Genomic DNA, 16,922 nt, shown 5'->3' with positions numbered 1-16,922 from the left:
CTCCTTCATCCTGGGGACCCTGAAAACACCACAGGTAAGGACTTGGCTCTTCCCTTACTTGCTTAAATAGCCTTCATTCTTTTCCAGGAGCCCATCACAGATAATGGTCTTGTTTGCAGAAGAAGGTGTTTGGCTACTGAGTGCAGACATGGGGACAGCATGGGCTCCTTTTTTTGGCTGTTGATCCTCCCCTCAGCCCTGGCTGCATGAATGGCCTCATTGCAAGCCAAAGGAAGGAATTAGTTTGGGGTAAGACAATGTATTTTTTGCCAGGATGGTGTTAGCTTGTTTTTGTCCCCTGGTCGGGGTGGCAGCAGGGCTCATGGGGCATTGCCATGGCAGGAAGGGGCAGCTGCAGGGCTGGGAAGGCAGGGGAGCAGTGCTGCTGCAAAGTGGTTTAAGACACAAGAGTGACAGGCCACAGTGAGGTGCTGGCTGCCCTCCAGAAGTGCTCTTCTATCCTTAGTGCACAGGGAGCCCAGGCAACTAGTCACCAGAGCTTTAATTCCTAACCAGGAGGAACCAAGGAAGGTTAACTCCACCTCTGATGGCTTCCCCAGACCATGGAAAAGGATCTGAATCCAGATTTACATGGCTCATGCCCTAATGCCTGGACTATCTTTCCTTTCTGGATACAGGCATCTCAGAGCCAGACTCTTGTCTGCAGTGTCAGTGGCAAAGAATCAAACACCATGACAGCAAAGACAGCCTCAAACACTTTTTCCTCTCATAATTAAACCGATGATTTCCTTATTTTATGAATAAAACTGTAACCCACCCCATTAATACTTACATTTACTAGCAGCTTCCTGTCAGGGGCCCCTGCTGCCTGTCCCACTGTGTGGACATTGGCTGGCAATGCTCAGCACCTGCCCCCAGTCAGTGTCACCAGTTTAGGTTTCCCAGTTGCCTTCATGTTAATGCTGAATAAAGTCCAGGTCTCTATTTCCTCGTCAGCTGGTTACAGATAAGGGGAAATGCATCCTGTCTCTCTTTGAGGGCCAAAGAATCCAGTCCACAAGCTTAAAGGAGGGGATTTCTAGGAAGGCAGGATTTCAGACAGCTTTGTGGGGCTCTCTCTATTGCCAGGGCAAGAAAATAATCTCTTTGGCTGGCTCATCCCATATTAGCTTCCCGATTCATCCCCCCTACTCCTGAGCTAGGGCCATCCATACTTCATTAGTTCACTGAGCCCTGTTGCACCTGCCACATATATGTTATTAGGTCACTGCTGATTAAATAATTCAGCCTCTCTGAAAAATTACAGTCCTCAAAAAAGTGGGTTATGTGCTGAGGCCAATCCTGTTTGCCTCAAGGAAGATCACTGCCCTCCTGCCTCTCCAGGGCACAGAAACAAGAACTCAGTTTCATTAAATATCCCTGGAGAAACACTCAGCTCAATAATTATGATCAGCTGCTGCCTAAACATGAGATACATGCAGGCTACAAATCATAAGCAAAATACAGCAAGGAATGTCTTCTAATTTCTTTCATAGAGCAGGATGTGGTGGTCAATGCAGATGAGATGTTCCCATTTCTCATGGGACAATATTATTTTATCAGAGAATCACACACTGGTTGAGCTTGGAAGGGATCTCTGGAAATCCCCTCAAGCAGGGCCACCTAGACCCAGCTGTCCAGACCCATGTCCAAATGGCTTTTGAATATTTTCAAGAAGGGAATCTCTACAAACCTCTCTGGGCAACCTGAGCTACCCTCATAGTGAAAAAGTGTTTCCTGATGTTCAGAGGGAACCTCCTGTGCTTCAGTTTGTGCCCATTGCCTCTAGTCCTGGCACTGGGCACCTAACAGTCCCAAACATTCTGGCAGTCTCCTCTGAGAAGGTAAGCCTTGAAGAAAGTACAGGACACACAGGTTTAGTCCTTTGCAATGGGTTCTTGGAAGTCACAGTTACTGAGCCCCCTAGTACAAGGACCTTTAGGCCATTACTCATACACTGAATACAATGCTTTAGGATGGGAGCAGTGCTGTTGCATGAGTATTGACAGCTGAACACCACTGCTGCCTATTTGCTCTCTCCCAGTATTGACTGCATTTCTTAAAGCTCCAGCTGTTGGAAGCAAGGGATTTAAAAAAGAGTAAGCTTAGCTTTAATTCAAAAAAATCTGTGGTGAAGAATTAAAAAGGGGCCCTGAGTAAAAATTCAGGGGCCAGAAGTCACATTAAGACAACTTCCCATTTAATTTTTAGATGTCAGTGTTTTTAAGCTCATCTCATGGTTTTGAAATCTGGATTCATAAATATCATTCGCTGAGGCTTGTCACACCTTGGCCAACACAACATCAGGAAAGTGAAAATCAAACCTATTTTAGATAATTTTTCTTTTCCTACTAATTTCTTACACTCCTGAAGAACTTCTAGAATTTAATCTATTTTTGCCACTTTGTGATGTGTATTGACTTCAAAATTTATTGCACCCAGATAAGGAAAAAGACCAGTCTCTCTGAGTAGTGTGGCTACCCTTGACCTGCACAATTACTGCTTTAAACCTAAAGCACTTGCCTACAGCAAACTTATACATACAGCAAACAAGTTCACATCTCCCCTGTGTCACCCACTTCCCATTGCAGTAAAAGATGCATAATAAAACTACTGTCAGAAAGAAACAGCTACAAACACATACATCTAGGTTGAGGATTAACATAAATAACTTGTGCCCTTCTAACAGATGAGGGGATTATATGGTATCCTGTTGTGTAGACAGTGCATATATCAACCTCATTTCTTTTAGACAAAAGCTAAATTGGAGGCCTGAATTATTACTTCTTCCCTAATGATAAAAGACAGCTGCATAAGGCAAAATGTGCAGTGATGTCTGAGCACAAAAATGAGTGCAACTCTCAAAAGGCTTTGCAAAATTCAAAGAGGAGCAATAAATACTCCTGTTTAAGGGAAGTAAAAATTGAGACATCCATTACTTTTATTAGAACTGATTTTGTTATCTCACTCTTCTCCTGCCTTTGATCTCGCTTCTTCTTCGTGAGACTAAAAAATGAGTCTGCTAATGAGACACCTCAGGATGTAAAATTACCTGCAAGATGGTCCTCCTTGGGAGCTTCCCAAGCCCACGCTCAGAGTCACCATTATCAAAAATTCCAGAGCAACTTGTGAGCTTGGGATTCACCTTCTCAGGGGATGCACAAAGGGATGCTGTCACCCGAGGGAGTGGAAACCAAAGAGCACAAGGTCAGAGGACAGTTTTTATCCTTCTGAAGAGACACTTTTTATTAGCACTGTTTTCCAGGAAGACACAGACTTTCAGTCAGCCAGGGCCTGCCTTTCCAGCTCTCACAGAAATTTTCAATATAGTTGTCTGGAAAATGCAGTTTCAGAATGTATGTGCTATGGTCAGGGTGGCTCACATGTGCATTTGATGGTTTACAAAAATATTATTACTTTAAAATGATGCTTCAGGTTTGATGCAAACCCTGCAAAAAGAGTGAGAGACAGAGATTCACACTGTCTCTTACAAACTTGTATAGTGTTATTTACAAATTCTCAATTCATTAGTATGATCCCACCATTCCAGGATGCCAGCTGATGTTTGCAGGGCTGCCAGATAATGGGGAAAAAGAAAATAAGGACTATAAACTCCTGAGTGTCATGATGCTGTATTTTACAGAGTCGTTGCTTTAGAAATGAGATGACAACAAACTGGCTTCAATTTGGCTACCTTACTACTACTACTACAAAAAAGGAGAGAACCAACAAAACCAAGTAGAGATGAAGAAATGTCTGGAAGAAGACAGGCTGAACAGATGGGAATTCCTCTGTCTATACTGGAGTAAAATAATATGAGAGGATTTAAAAAAATACGTCTCAAATAATGAACTGCAAAAGGAAAAGTAAAGCAGAAACTTCTGTAAACATGTCTGTATAGATCTTATACTGCTGAGTGTGCATTACAGGTATTTCAACTTAAGGCAGAGAGAAATAACTGTGGTCAGAAGTGAAGCAGAAGCTGGCCTAGAGCACATGCTTCAGGTTCCAGGGATGCCAGAAGAAACACCAGTGTGTCAGCCAAGGCAGTGGTCACCCAAACTCTATTTACTGAATTGGTTTTGACAACTTTAGGGCTCTTCCTTTTTGCTCTAACACTTTTTAGCACTGCATAATGTCAGAGTGACATCTTGAATGAGATAGGCCAACCTGGAGCTACAGCCCAGTGTGTCCCATGCTACTGTTGCTATTAGTCTCAAATACCATTATTTCTGTAAGTTTTCCCAAATTGTGTCATGCACTCTCAGGTTCCTGTGCTCAGTTGGAGCTGAGTGCAGGTTTCCACCGACCATTTCAATATTCAGCTTGCAGAGCTGCAAGTCTACAATAATACCATGTCCATCCAGATGATGTGTGATACACAACCCTTGCTTCATCACCTGCAACCAAAGCCCCTTCCAGAGTCAACTCAATCAGAGCAAAGCCATAAACCCAACCATACATTGGTACAGGAGAACAAAAGCAAGATGAGTCCCCCAGGCTATGGGCTGAAAGCAGGACCAGCCAGTAAGTACCTGTGCTTTGCTCAGCCTTCCCAGTTTGTGCTAAATCAAGCAAGTGCCAAATCTAGAAAACAAGGCAGTGAATCAAACTAGAGAAAAGAGTAATGAAGTCCAGCTGAGGACCCAACTCATTAAAATATGAATTAGGTTAAGTTAGATTTATAACTAAGGTGGGGGAAATTAAACTGCATTTTTCTTCCTCAAATTAGAACTTACTCATGGTGATAAAATTCAGAACAGGAGAAAGATGTTGCTAGCTTTCCTCCACCTCAGCCCCTGCAGTCCAGCACTAGGCCTGGAGTCTGCCACACTTGACACAAACACCCATAACTTGTTTATTCTCACTCTGACCTTGCTCCAGTGCACTTCACAGCCAGCTCTAACTGGAGCATTGCATAGCTGCAGCAGCAGTTCCAAAGGCTGCACGAATAAATGCATGTGTGTTAATATTTTCTCTAATATGAGTGATTGGGTGAGTGACAGGAGTAAATAGTTTGTAGTAAAACGGGAAGGTCAGTTCCAAATCAGAGCCCCTAAAAGTCTGGGATATCAAAAGTCCTGGGATGCTTGGATCAAAGTTCCTGAGGATTTTTGCAGCAACAAATTCAAAAAGTGCAGCCCTGAAGAAGCAGCTTCTGAGTAATACAACCAGATATTTGGAGAGCAACCAAAGCGACAACTTTTTTTTCCTCCTAGGTGGTATGGTACTACATTCTGGAAACATACATTTCCCAGGGAGGCTTTTTAAATCCCAGGAGACATTTTGACTGACAGCTTCAGGTGACTGATGATTCTGGCAGCACTGGCTTCTTTAGCATCCAAACTGAGACACCCAAAAAGGAGTGCTTTTTCTGTTGGTGGAGAATGGTGCCCCCAGTATGACCCACTGGGAGGGCCAATTGCTTTTGGAAGTGCACACCTCCTTCACCCAAGGTGATTACTCTGAAGGGAAATTGCTGTAAGAACTCAATAATGAAACAGGAAGCCATTATTTCTGACCAAGTATACCGTGTCCTTTACAAACAGCACGAGGCTGGAAAACAAATCCAGGTGAGATCATGTGCTGGCCTTTTCCTCTCAGATAAGAGTGTGAAAACTGCAGTAAACAATGTGTGCTCTGTATTGGTCTGCTCAACACCGGTATCACTGCCTTAACGCAACCCAAACCTGTGACAGACAGCACAAACTACTGAATTCCTGAAGTGACCTTGGAAGGGAATAACTCATGTATCAAGTGGCAGCCCTAGTCCAAGCATCCTGGCAATGAGTAGTCCAGCAGAACATTTTTAAGCATGTTATCCTTTCCTGTGGGCATGGAGCAAAGTGGCAGAGGCACACTGATGTCCCTGCCACCTTAGGAGCATGATTACTTCTCCAGGGTCACGTTTTTTCTCCATCATGGTCCTGCCAGAGCTGACATACTGCCTCCTTCTCCTCCTTCCTCCTTGCTGTGCTCTGGATGCCATTTGCTGTCACAGAGCTATCCTGCTCTGCTCCTCCTCATCTCTGGAGGGCAATGAGGTCCTGCTGGAGGGCCTGTGGCAGTGAGGCATTACCTGCACATCTGCTAGCTGTAAAACCCATGTTTTATTGAAAACCACAGCACACTGATGAGCTCCCTACATGAACTAGGGATGGCATGTAAAAAGATAACATTTCTTGTGGGACCAGCCTAGGCTAAGGAAGCAATCTCCCCCTCTCCCTCCCATCCTCTCTCCCTCCCACAAAAACCAGATTAGATGTAATATATAGCCTTAGTCTTGTCTAGCCCATCACATTTCTGATACATAAAGCATCTTCAAAATGTCCTCAGATATATTTCCTGTCTTGTGCAATTTAAGCTAACAATCAATAAACATAAACCAATCCAGGATTTAACTGGAAATACTGATTCAGCATGTAGTCGGGGGACTACTCGGCTAACACATCTGGAACATAGCTAATGCCACTCCTTCCAGATGTGTGCCCAAAACGGTGGGTACTGAGGCAATATTGAGGATATGAGAGCCTGCTGCAAGTGGAGCTCACATCCCCAAGGCCTCCTGCTCCAAGATGCATTTGAGGGCACTGTAAAATAGGAGGAGCAACGAGACCATGAGGTGAAGGAGCTCTGATTTGGCTATGGGCTACAGATACCTAGGGATTCCATTTCTTTGTTAATTTTCCTTTATTCTGCTTTACTGCAAAATCCATGTAAACATCCCACTGAAGCAGGCACACTTGTAAAGCAGCACTACCTTAAAAACAGATAAAAAAGGGCTTTTAAAGCTTCTCCTACTTCTTTTCTTTCCCACTTCAACTAAGAACTTTTCTCTGGAGCACGAAGATGCATTTTTAATTTTTAAGAAAGATTATTGGAACCATGAATTTAAATATGTAGAGCCAATCTAGATTTGCATGAAGGCACCCCAGAGTACCATCTAATTGTTAAAACTAAGCATGGAGGAGCCATCTAAATCCATCCCACTGCTGATGGAGAATAGCTCCCCACAGGATATTTACAAGTTTTTAACGCCTTGGCCTTGTGCCTCATGTGCACCAGAGACATACTTTTAGGCCAATAAAACATCCCTTGTCATGGCTTAATGCTGGAAGAATTAATTTATCACTCATTATTTCCTCTTTTAAAGCTCTGCTCTTTGGATAGCTGTGACATAATTCTTAGAAATCACACTAGTTAAAGAGCAGAATATGCTGTACCCTCTGGCTCCCTGCCCATAAAGGCCAGCTATTCAAATGGTTTCCTTTTCCCAGCTTAATTTCAGCTCTCACAGCTGACAAGGGGCCAAACCCACTGATCACAGGGATTCTGGGTGTGGAACACCTGGAGTCCTCTGCAGTCCTGCCTGGCCACCCTCTGACTAAGGGTCTCTTGGATACTGGGAATAGTTTTTCCTTCACAGCGGTGAAAAAGTGTCCCTCTTTGGGCTAAATCAGGGAGTTATGTCTGAATTCTGACTAAGTAAGGCCTGACAAAGCAAACATGAAGTTTTAACTTAACTGGAGCCCAAGTCACTTTAAATAAGTCTCTCTCTGTCTCTATTGTGTAGGTACAATTCCATGTAAGTGATTTCATCTTTCAAAGCTGAAGGTCAGCCATTTCAACATGGTATTTTTTCCACTGGGTCTCACAGTTTCTGGTCTCCTGGCAGATGTGTACCATCAACATCCTGAATAAACCACAAAAGCAAGGCAATTTGAACTCATTGGACACTTTTATTTTAATGTAGCACCCAGCTTCATATCACATACATTTTCCAAAATTAGATGGGCATAGTATAGAACATTATACATTTTGCAGCTTACCATGGGGACAGTCTGCAGCTGTGAAAACAAATTACTTAAATCTGGCTATCTAATTTATAAGTTAAAATTCAAATATATAATAGCCTTGGGGCATTTTTTTAGATTAACAACCATAATGCTTGCAATACAACTTTTTTGTATCAAAAAATCTGTAACAGAGTAAAACATAATGCATATATTCATAGCACATATCAAGATAGCGGAAAAAAGCTTCAAAATACATAATCTCTTTTCAAAGATACTAAATCACTAAGATTTACTTCTTTTCCTGAAAAAAAATATTTTACTCTTTAGCCAATAAAATATGTGGCTTCACGAACCCATGTGTTTTCTTGTCAAAGACTGTGTGTGCTGGAGATTGAAAGGCTGATGGTACTGGGAAATGGACATCCCTCATTCCCCAGCTAGCAACTTTTGCAGATCTCTGCCTTTGGAAGCTCAGCTGAGAGAAAAGCTACCTATGCACCCTCAACCAGCAATTTTCACATTATGCCCATCCTAAATGCTTCCCATAAAGGTTTCCAAATCCCAACCATCCCTTTGTGGTCATTTTACCATGCACAGCCCCATCACCCTATGCTGGCTAGCCTTGGCAGTGTTGTAGGAGCAGAGACTGGTTTGGATTGGAAGTGACCACGAAGATCATCTAGTTTCAACCCCTCCTGCTGTGGACAGGGGCTCCTTTCACTCTTCAGGTTGCTCAAAGCCCCATCCAACCTGGCCCTGAACACTTCAAGAGATGGGCAGCCATAATTTCTCTGGCAACCTCTTGCAGTATCTCACCACCTTCACAGTAAAGAGTTTCTTCATTATATCTAATCCAAACCTGCCTTCTTTCAGTTTGAAGCCATTCCCCCTTGTCCTATCACTACATGCTCTTACAGAAAGTCCCTCTCCAGTTCTCTTGCAGCACCTTTAGGTACTGAAAGGTGCTTTAAGTCTCCTCAGAGGCTTCTCTTTTCCAGGCTGAACAACCTGAACTCAGCCTATCTTCAAAGGAGAGGTACTCCAGCCCTCTGGTCATCAGTCAGGCTGGAACTGTCTGGCCAAACAAATTCCTCTCCCTGATGTAGATACAGAATTTCCAACAGGAAAACTACTGCCATGCAGTCTGAAGATAATATTTTGACTTTAACAGGATATCTAACAATTTACCAGTAACAAGGCTGCCTTGACTAAACACACTTTTGTTACATCACCAAAACTCTCTGGAAGGGGGAACTGAGAACTTTCTGGAAAGAGTTGGTAATGTTTCCACTGCATCCTAGTATAATATTAATAAGTAGAAGAAGGACATTGATCCTTAAGGATTAATGTGTGTTCACAGGTAGTTTGTTTAATAAAGGAATGCCTCAGAAATTGAAACTGTTTGCCTTGCTTAATTACCAGGTCTATTTATTTTGAAAGGCTCAAATAAAAATGGCTTATCTACAAAGGCAATCAGTCACTACACTTAGCTGGGCATTTTTCTTTTTTCACCACAGAATTACCATCGATTAAAACAAATATAGGTATCAGGTGATATGAATGTTAACAGACCCATAAAGAAATGCATGAACAAATGGAATACAGCTGAGTGCACACATACACAGACACACTGAGGAAGATCCTTATCTGCTCTGCCTAGCCCTGTTCTGTAGACAAAAATATTTATTTGCCCACTGAAGACTTGAGAAGGGGCACAAGGCTCATGGTCAGCACATGCTCTCAGATGCAAGGATGTGCTCCTGTTCCCACTTATGTTCTCTTGCTGGGCATGTTGTGCTCTGCCCAAGTACCTACAGAAACCACAAGCTGAGGACAGTGAGAACTATGCATGGGAATGTGATCCCACTCCTTCAGCAGGCTGGCAGCTGGGGCAGACAAACCTTAGTTTGCTGTTCTGGGTCAGGGATGTCAGGGGCTTAAAGCTGATCACTCACATGTAGCTCAAGAAAGCACACTGAACATCAAGCCTGTGAGGTCTCACTTTCTGACCAAATGGTTTTGGATGTAGGAGCACTTCCCATCCAAAGTCTGAGAATGTAAAGGCTTCTGCAAGAAATTATGATTTTGCTCTTTTTCTAAAGAAAAAGTAATTTTGAAGAAAATCTGTAATACTGGATTTAGATGTGAATTTGGACCAGCCAGGGTCTGCTAACAGTAGCCATTAGCATGGCTGCATGGAGCAACTGACAGAAGCACTGTCATAGCTCCATGATGCCTTCTCCTCTCCTCAAAATGCTAACAGCTTCCCAAGAACAGACACATTTTTTTTATTTTGTGTGGGCTACCATAAATGCTTAACCATTGAGACATACAGACGAGCAACCTCCTGCTTCATATGTATAACACATCAACACCTCTCCTTGAATATTTCACTTTACTGATGTGTGAAGTGGTGTATCATCATCATAGCTGATATTTCACCAAAAAGAATACAAATCAACTCACATTCTAGTCATTGAAGCTGAGTGGAGTGTTTGATTGCAACACTAAAAATGCAGGGATTGTTAAATACTTTCATTTATTAATCCAGTGGTAAAGTAACAGCCAAGCAAGTATTTCATTGTTGGCTAAGCAAGTATCATAATTTCCAATGAATAAAAAAAAAAAATCCTGGACTTTAGAAGGGAGACATTTGAAAAAGACAGTATAAAGGAGACTCTTCAACTCTTCCCTTGAAGAGTGTCTATTCCATTAAGAACTCAGGTGAAATAAATGGGAAATAAATAAAGGTGAAATAAATGTTTTTCAAACATGAAGAAGTCCTCTACTGCCTTAAAAATGCAATGTACACACTTCTTTGCAGTAATTTAAAAGCCTTCCTTTAAAAATTACCCATAAAACAAAAGACAAGTGTGCCATATGATTATTTCCTATGAAATAGTAAGGTCTTATTAACCAAATTACAATGTATGAACTAAAAAGCAAACAGGGCAAGCACTTAACCTCATTAAATCTCAGGAATGACTCAGTATTATTATGAACAAATGAAATAAATGATGATAAATTCTCAGCAATACCACAATTAGCAAGAGGGCAGTGGCTCTTTTGCAGATTCCCAGAAAAGCCTGCATTCCTCACATTTTGTCACTGACCAAGAATGACCATCTGACCCCAGCTATGCAACAGCCACATGAGAGAAGTCCCAAATCCAGAAGAACAGCTGTGGCTTGTTGACACAGTGATCTTTAGTTGAATCAAAACTAGTGCATTACAAGAAGAGACTTTCAGTAACAATTCTGCCAATGCTTATTTTCACCTGCAGACTTCTGGATTCCCATCCCCCTTCCACATTCCTTTCAGCAAAGCAGACTGTTTCCTTACCACTTCAAACACTCCCAGTGATGCCTTTCTTATCTCTCAACAAAACTTTTGGCTGCTCTGGTGCCCTCTGATATGCCACGGCAGCCATTCCATGACACACCACAAGGAGAGGTTACCCAGCTGCTTCAAACCTGCTTCTCCTTCCTCTCAGCCCCAGGCCATCCCACAGCTACAGGGAGCAAGCAACACACCCACAAGGGTGACAAGACTGCTGCAAGGTTTCTGCAAGGAACCACATACACTTAAATCAGGTCAGTGAGACATGTGCAGGGTCATGTTTAAGGTGGACAACAGTTGGTGACATCCCCTTGCAGTAAAGCACACCATACCCATGGTGGGAGTAGGGCTGACATTATTATGTCTGAAGTCACCCAATCCAAGAGTATTGCCCCAAGAAATACTGCAACATTCATAGCCAGCTTCCACTGTAAGAACTGAGACCAAAGCCACCACTGCATCCAGGAAAAACTCCCTACAGGGTTCAGCTGGCCCTGGATCAAATGCAGGTTAAAGATTAATCTTTGCTTCTTCCTTTAGAAAACAGATGGGCATTAGCAGCTTTCTCCTATCAGCAGCATCTCCACTGATGTGCAAAGGAACCTTAACAAAAGCCTGCTGTAAAGGGCAATTACTTCCATCTCACTTTTTATAGCCTCATACATAGCACTTCTGCTATCTTCCCTCTTCTGGAAATACAGTTCTTGTACACATCCCTAAAACAAATCAGCAGCTATTAAGACAACAAAGCAGACTAATACAAATGTACATAGAATGGCTTTTATAAAAATGCCCTGAATGCATTTTTAACCTCTTGTTAGAAATACACTGTTGGTTAAAGGAAAAAAAGAAAAGAAAAAAGCTATACACCAGCCATCTCAAACATGCTAAAAGAATGCAGAGACACTGGTATTTGCAAGCAAGTGCTCAAATACTGGTGATTAGAAACAGCTCTAGCTCAAAAAGATTTTTTCCTAATTTCCAAAATAATTATATTTTAGTATTTTTTACTGTTCTCTTATATGACTTGAACTAATAAAATACAAGTTCTCTAACATTAAAATACATCCGTGATTGCATAATAAACAGTACTAAGAAAATAATTATTTGACATGTGATTGAGGATAAAGATTCTGTACATCTTGCAAGTTCTATTCCTGTGGTATGTTAAATCCACAGGTACTCTACAATGATACAATCCTACAGGAATCAGTAACATCCAGAAGCCCATCTCAGAGGATGAGTTTTCAATTTAAGCAAGAACTCAGGAATGCTGTACCTCTTAACTATCGGGGCAGGAGGTGCTGCCAAAATGCATATAAATCAGGAATTCTTTACATAAATAAAATACTCTCAGGTTATTCATTTCAGTGATAAACTCCATTTACACATTAGGCTGGGAAGGGGGAGGAAAGAAGGCAAAGCATCCCCCCATTAGGAAATATTCCATAGTCAGGTATTAGTTTTCTGTACCTTCCTCACCTGCAAAGGCAAAATGTGTGTAATAGGGCAAAGAGAGAGCCAGCAAGGCCAGTGCTCCCCCCTGCCTTGGTAGAGACCCTGCTCAGCTGCACAGAATTCCCCTCCTTGCAAGGCTTCTGGACACTGCTCTGCTCCTGCTCGGCCATGCAGGAAGTCACAGGACGGTGACAGGACGAAGCTGCTCCAGCTGCGTTTCCAAGGCAATGCGCTCCTTGTGAACCTCCTGCAGGAGGAGAGGTGTGTTACAACTCTGGGGATGCTCAAATGCAGCACCCTGCTCCAGGAAAGGGCAGCCAGGCAGGCTCTTGCTGACCTCCCCTGCCAGTGTGGGAGCTGGGCTGGACTGCAGCTCCTCCAGGGTCTGCCTCCCCATCGGGGCAGGCTCAGAGGAGTGAACGCCCCCTGAGCCTCAGTGCAAAATGTGCCTGAGGAGTACCCATCAAGCCTTCTGGTCTCCATTTAAACAGCAGAGCTCTGCTCTGTCAGAAAGCCTCCAGACAGCAATACAACTTGAAGGACAAGTTCAGTTTTCTTCTCTTTAGTGAATTTAGACAAACTTCTCTGTCTTTTCCTGTGGCAAAACACAAGTAACAGCGCTGGCCTGCTGAAGATGGAAGCAAGTAAGACCTGACCCAAGGAATGATGGCAATATGTTCTCATTAAAAGCTTTCATCTCTGTGCTTATTTCAACTACTGTCCTATTTTTTGCTCTGATTTCAATACTGCTGGAGGTGACACAGAACTGATTGCAGGGAGCTTTGTCACTGATTTTCAATGCATTCCTTACCTTCAGCTGCTGCTGGAGCTCACTGTTCAACCTGGCGAGCACAGCATTGGCTTCTTTGTTTTTTCGTATAGCGGTCTGAATAGCCCTTTTCTGCTTGGAAGACTGTCTGCCAGACAGATAAATACAAGACATTTCAATTAAGAGTCTCAGCACTGGCTGATGCCAGAAGAGCAGCCACCCATTCTGCATAGCTCTCTGCATCCTGGACTACATGTCAAAGACAAGGTACAAACTACAGATTTAAGAAAAGAAAAATGTAACACTGAAATAAGATGCCTGAATCGGATGGAATATTTGAAACTTGTTAACCTGAATGACAGAAATATTTTAGGCTGTCTCAATTATTTCAAGATCACTGCATTCTCATTGAGCTCAAGAATGATCCCTGCATAGCTGCCCTTATTGCAGTATCTTTGCATTAGCTGTTTTCAGAGACTTGTAGAATTTAAAGAGTCAGGAGTGGTTAACAGAAAATACAAAAATCATTCTATACAGACAGAAAGGACATTGGCATGAAAATTCTGTCTCAGAGTTTTGCTGATTCTGATGTTTCTTTACTTCAAAAATTAATACTTTTATTCAAAGCAGTCATTTCCACCAAAACCATCTGACATCACAAACAGGAAGATGACTGATTGACTTCCCTCAGCTCTTTTGCTGCTAACATAAAGGATGTACCTTTTTTATTTTAAGAACTTATTTTATTAATTAAGAATTTTTATTGCTTCATAGGCTGTGGTAACTGATCTGGAAGAAATGACAGCTATGCAGACAGGTATAAAAAGAGACAGCTGTAGATAAGGACCAACCTATTCAAAGCAAAAGAGATAACAACAGCAAAAAAGAAAGAAAATACAGAAAATACTGACTGAATATCCAAGCCCCTTTCCAAATAAATTATCTTAAAATTTTACATGAGGAAGAGCTCATGTAAACAAGAGCTCTTTAATGCCAGAATAGATCTAAAACAGATGCCCTATTTAAATATGGTCCAGTGGCACACAGTCCCCATTAGCTCTTCTCTCTTAACAGAGATGATGACACTGATTTTTGCAATAGACTCTCCTCAGCATGGTGACAGGACTTTATGCTGTTATTTTCCAGTGAACTGTCAGTTTTCTGCTTCACTATTTTCCTGCAAACTACTCTCCATAGTCTATAAAGTAATAAATGATAGGAAGAAAAATGAAAGCAGAGCAATATATGTCTGTGGCCATTTTAACATTTTAGGAAAGATATAGACAAGACAGGATTGAGATGTTAACAAATGCTGTTATCTTTGAACCACTATGGAATATGTACTCCCAAAGCACAAAATAGTACTTTAAGAGCATCCTAGGAGTCTTATTACTTATTCTAATCTCCAATTATGCAGCACAGATTCAGTCTACTGATAAACAGTCTGCCAAGAAACGCTCAATTGATTTGGGCAGCATGATTTTGTTTCAGACTGAATCAGATGTCTTTTGCAAGGCCCTGGGTGATGGTGGGGTATAATGTTTGCACAGTGCTTCATCTGAAGGAGATGCACAAACTCAACAGGGTTTCAAGTGCCTTTGCTTACCACTTGTACAGCGCCTTCTCCATCACTATTAAATACACATAGAGTGAAATATCTGATAAGTCAGCTGACAGCTTTGACAGCTGTATTTACAAGAGCAAACAACACACGTTGGTTTGGCCATTATCAGACCAGTGGTCTGTGGCTCATCTCACACCAGTGACAAGCCCGTTTCCAACATGCCTCACAATGAAAAAATATCACAAGGATATGACCAACACCAAGCATTTCATGATTCAGCTTCCCAGGCATTTTTTGGTCATATCTGTCCACATGAAGGAGCAAATTCCAGAAGACACATGCAAGGCAGAAACACAGACCTTCACATATAAAACAAGTTGTGTTAGAGATGGTTGAATAGCTAGGCTTGCTCCTCAGCCATGTCTAGCAGGTGCAGAAGTAGGACACCTTTGAAGAGGTTATCTACGTATCAAATACCACTGACAGTCACTACAGGCTTAGTCTGCTTTTGAGAAGACTGAGGTAGATTTCAGAATCTACAGAAGATGTAGATTTCAGAATGCAGATGTAGATTTCTGATGTAGATTTCAGAATCTGTATCTTGTGAAGCATTCTCAGAAACAGAACTATTAAGCGCAAAATTATACAAAGAGCAAACCCTGCTACATCAGATCTCATGCTGCACTTTGGCATGCTTGGTACAGGCTTTTACTTTTGGACTGGGAGGTGAGGCTTGACTGCTGGCAGGGAAGAAGTCACATTTATAGTGGGAGAAAGCTCAGGGGTCTCCAGCCCTTGTGCCTCTGTCCGGAGCTTCCTGCGCGCAGGTTTGGAGGGTGGCTGAGCAAGAACAACCTCCTGAAAGGAAAAAGCACAGCAACATTAAGTCAGGCCATATGTGTCCCATCATTCAGCTAGAAAAATACTTGTGTCACATAAATTGCTGACAGCTGGTTAAGATTTCATAATTTAAAGACGTACAGAGCTTAATTCCAATTTGGTAATAGCCTCTCAGGTTTCTGACTTTGAAAAGGGAACAATAACTCCTGCAATCCCTTCATGAATGAAAGGGTGTTTTACCTTCATCTGGATGACAGGCTCTTCACAACTGGGCTGTACAGCTTAGTGTGCATTGGGTGGAGGTGGAGGGAGAGGTATAAACACATGTACTAGCCCCCAGTTGACCCAAAAGCATTAAAACCAGAGCAAGATTTATTTTTGATTATGTTCAGTTTGAAAGAATCAATAATTAATCACTTGCATCCCAACTTACTGCCTCACATGTCTGGCATGGAGCCTCTCCCTTCTCCCCTCCTCTCTTACATAAAGGAACGCTGAATATAGTTTTGAAATACAAATACATTACATTATCCATGCAAAATTAACATGTTGAAGTATAAAGGCCAGCTATTTCTCTTGATAAGTTACATCAGAGAAATAGTCTGTGTTTTCTAGGTAAAGCAGAGTCTTGCATTTTTATGACTTCAGTGGTAAGAAGTGTTTTCATTATTATAAATTAAGACATCCTTTCTTTTGTAATGAGAAGTAGTTTTATCACTTTATAGCTGATTTAAATTATAAATATAAATGTATCCTCTTTAGTGTATTTTATTATAAGATCAATTTCACAAGGGATATAGCTATTACTGCCTCATTTCATGAATGAGAAAGCTAGGACTCAAAAAGTTGAATTGAGACAGGTTTTTTCAGCATCAAAGACAAAACCAATGACCAAATTTCACTATCACACATTTTACTGTGCTAGATTACCTTCACTACTGTGTTTTCACCAAACATTAATAAGAAAAAAATAATGACAAAGCAATTACAAGGAAAAAAACCAATAGTGTAGTAAGCAGCCTGACTCACAAGAAGAGACTTCTATGAGTGATAGATACAAAATGTAACCAATATAAGACCACGAATCATTCATATCAGAAAGGTTGCCATTATAAAAAGAATTTGAATTATAAGGAAAAAGGTTTAAACATTAAAA

The 16,922-nt window shown here is 41.7% G+C and overlaps 1 protein-coding gene across 1 annotated transcript in view; it reads right to left on the bottom strand.

The window, feature by feature from the left end:
• Positions 1 to 7,719: 7,719 nt before the first annotated feature.
• The window catches only part of REPS2 (RALBP1 associated Eps domain containing 2), a 96,170-nt gene continuing 86,967 nt past the window's right edge, over positions 7,720 to 16,922 (bottom strand). Inside the window, exons 16-18 of the mRNA XM_066545393.1 lie at positions 15,639 to 15,784; positions 13,405 to 13,510; positions 7,720 to 12,840 (exon numbers count right to left, since the gene is read on the bottom strand). Coding sequence (XP_066401490.1) covers positions 12,772 to 12,840; positions 13,405 to 13,510; positions 15,639 to 15,784 — 321 coding nt within the window. The 3' untranslated portion in view covers positions 7,720 to 12,771. The remainder of the gene's footprint in view (positions 12,841 to 13,404; positions 13,511 to 15,638; positions 15,785 to 16,922) is intronic.

The sequence above is a fragment of the Molothrus aeneus genome, chromosome 2, assembly GCF_037042795.1.
Source record: "Molothrus aeneus isolate 106 chromosome 2, BPBGC_Maene_1.0, whole genome shotgun sequence".
Classification (NCBI taxonomy): Eukaryota; Metazoa; Chordata; class Aves; order Passeriformes; family Icteridae; genus Molothrus; species Molothrus aeneus.
This window is presented reverse-complemented; position numbering and strand designations above follow the sequence as displayed.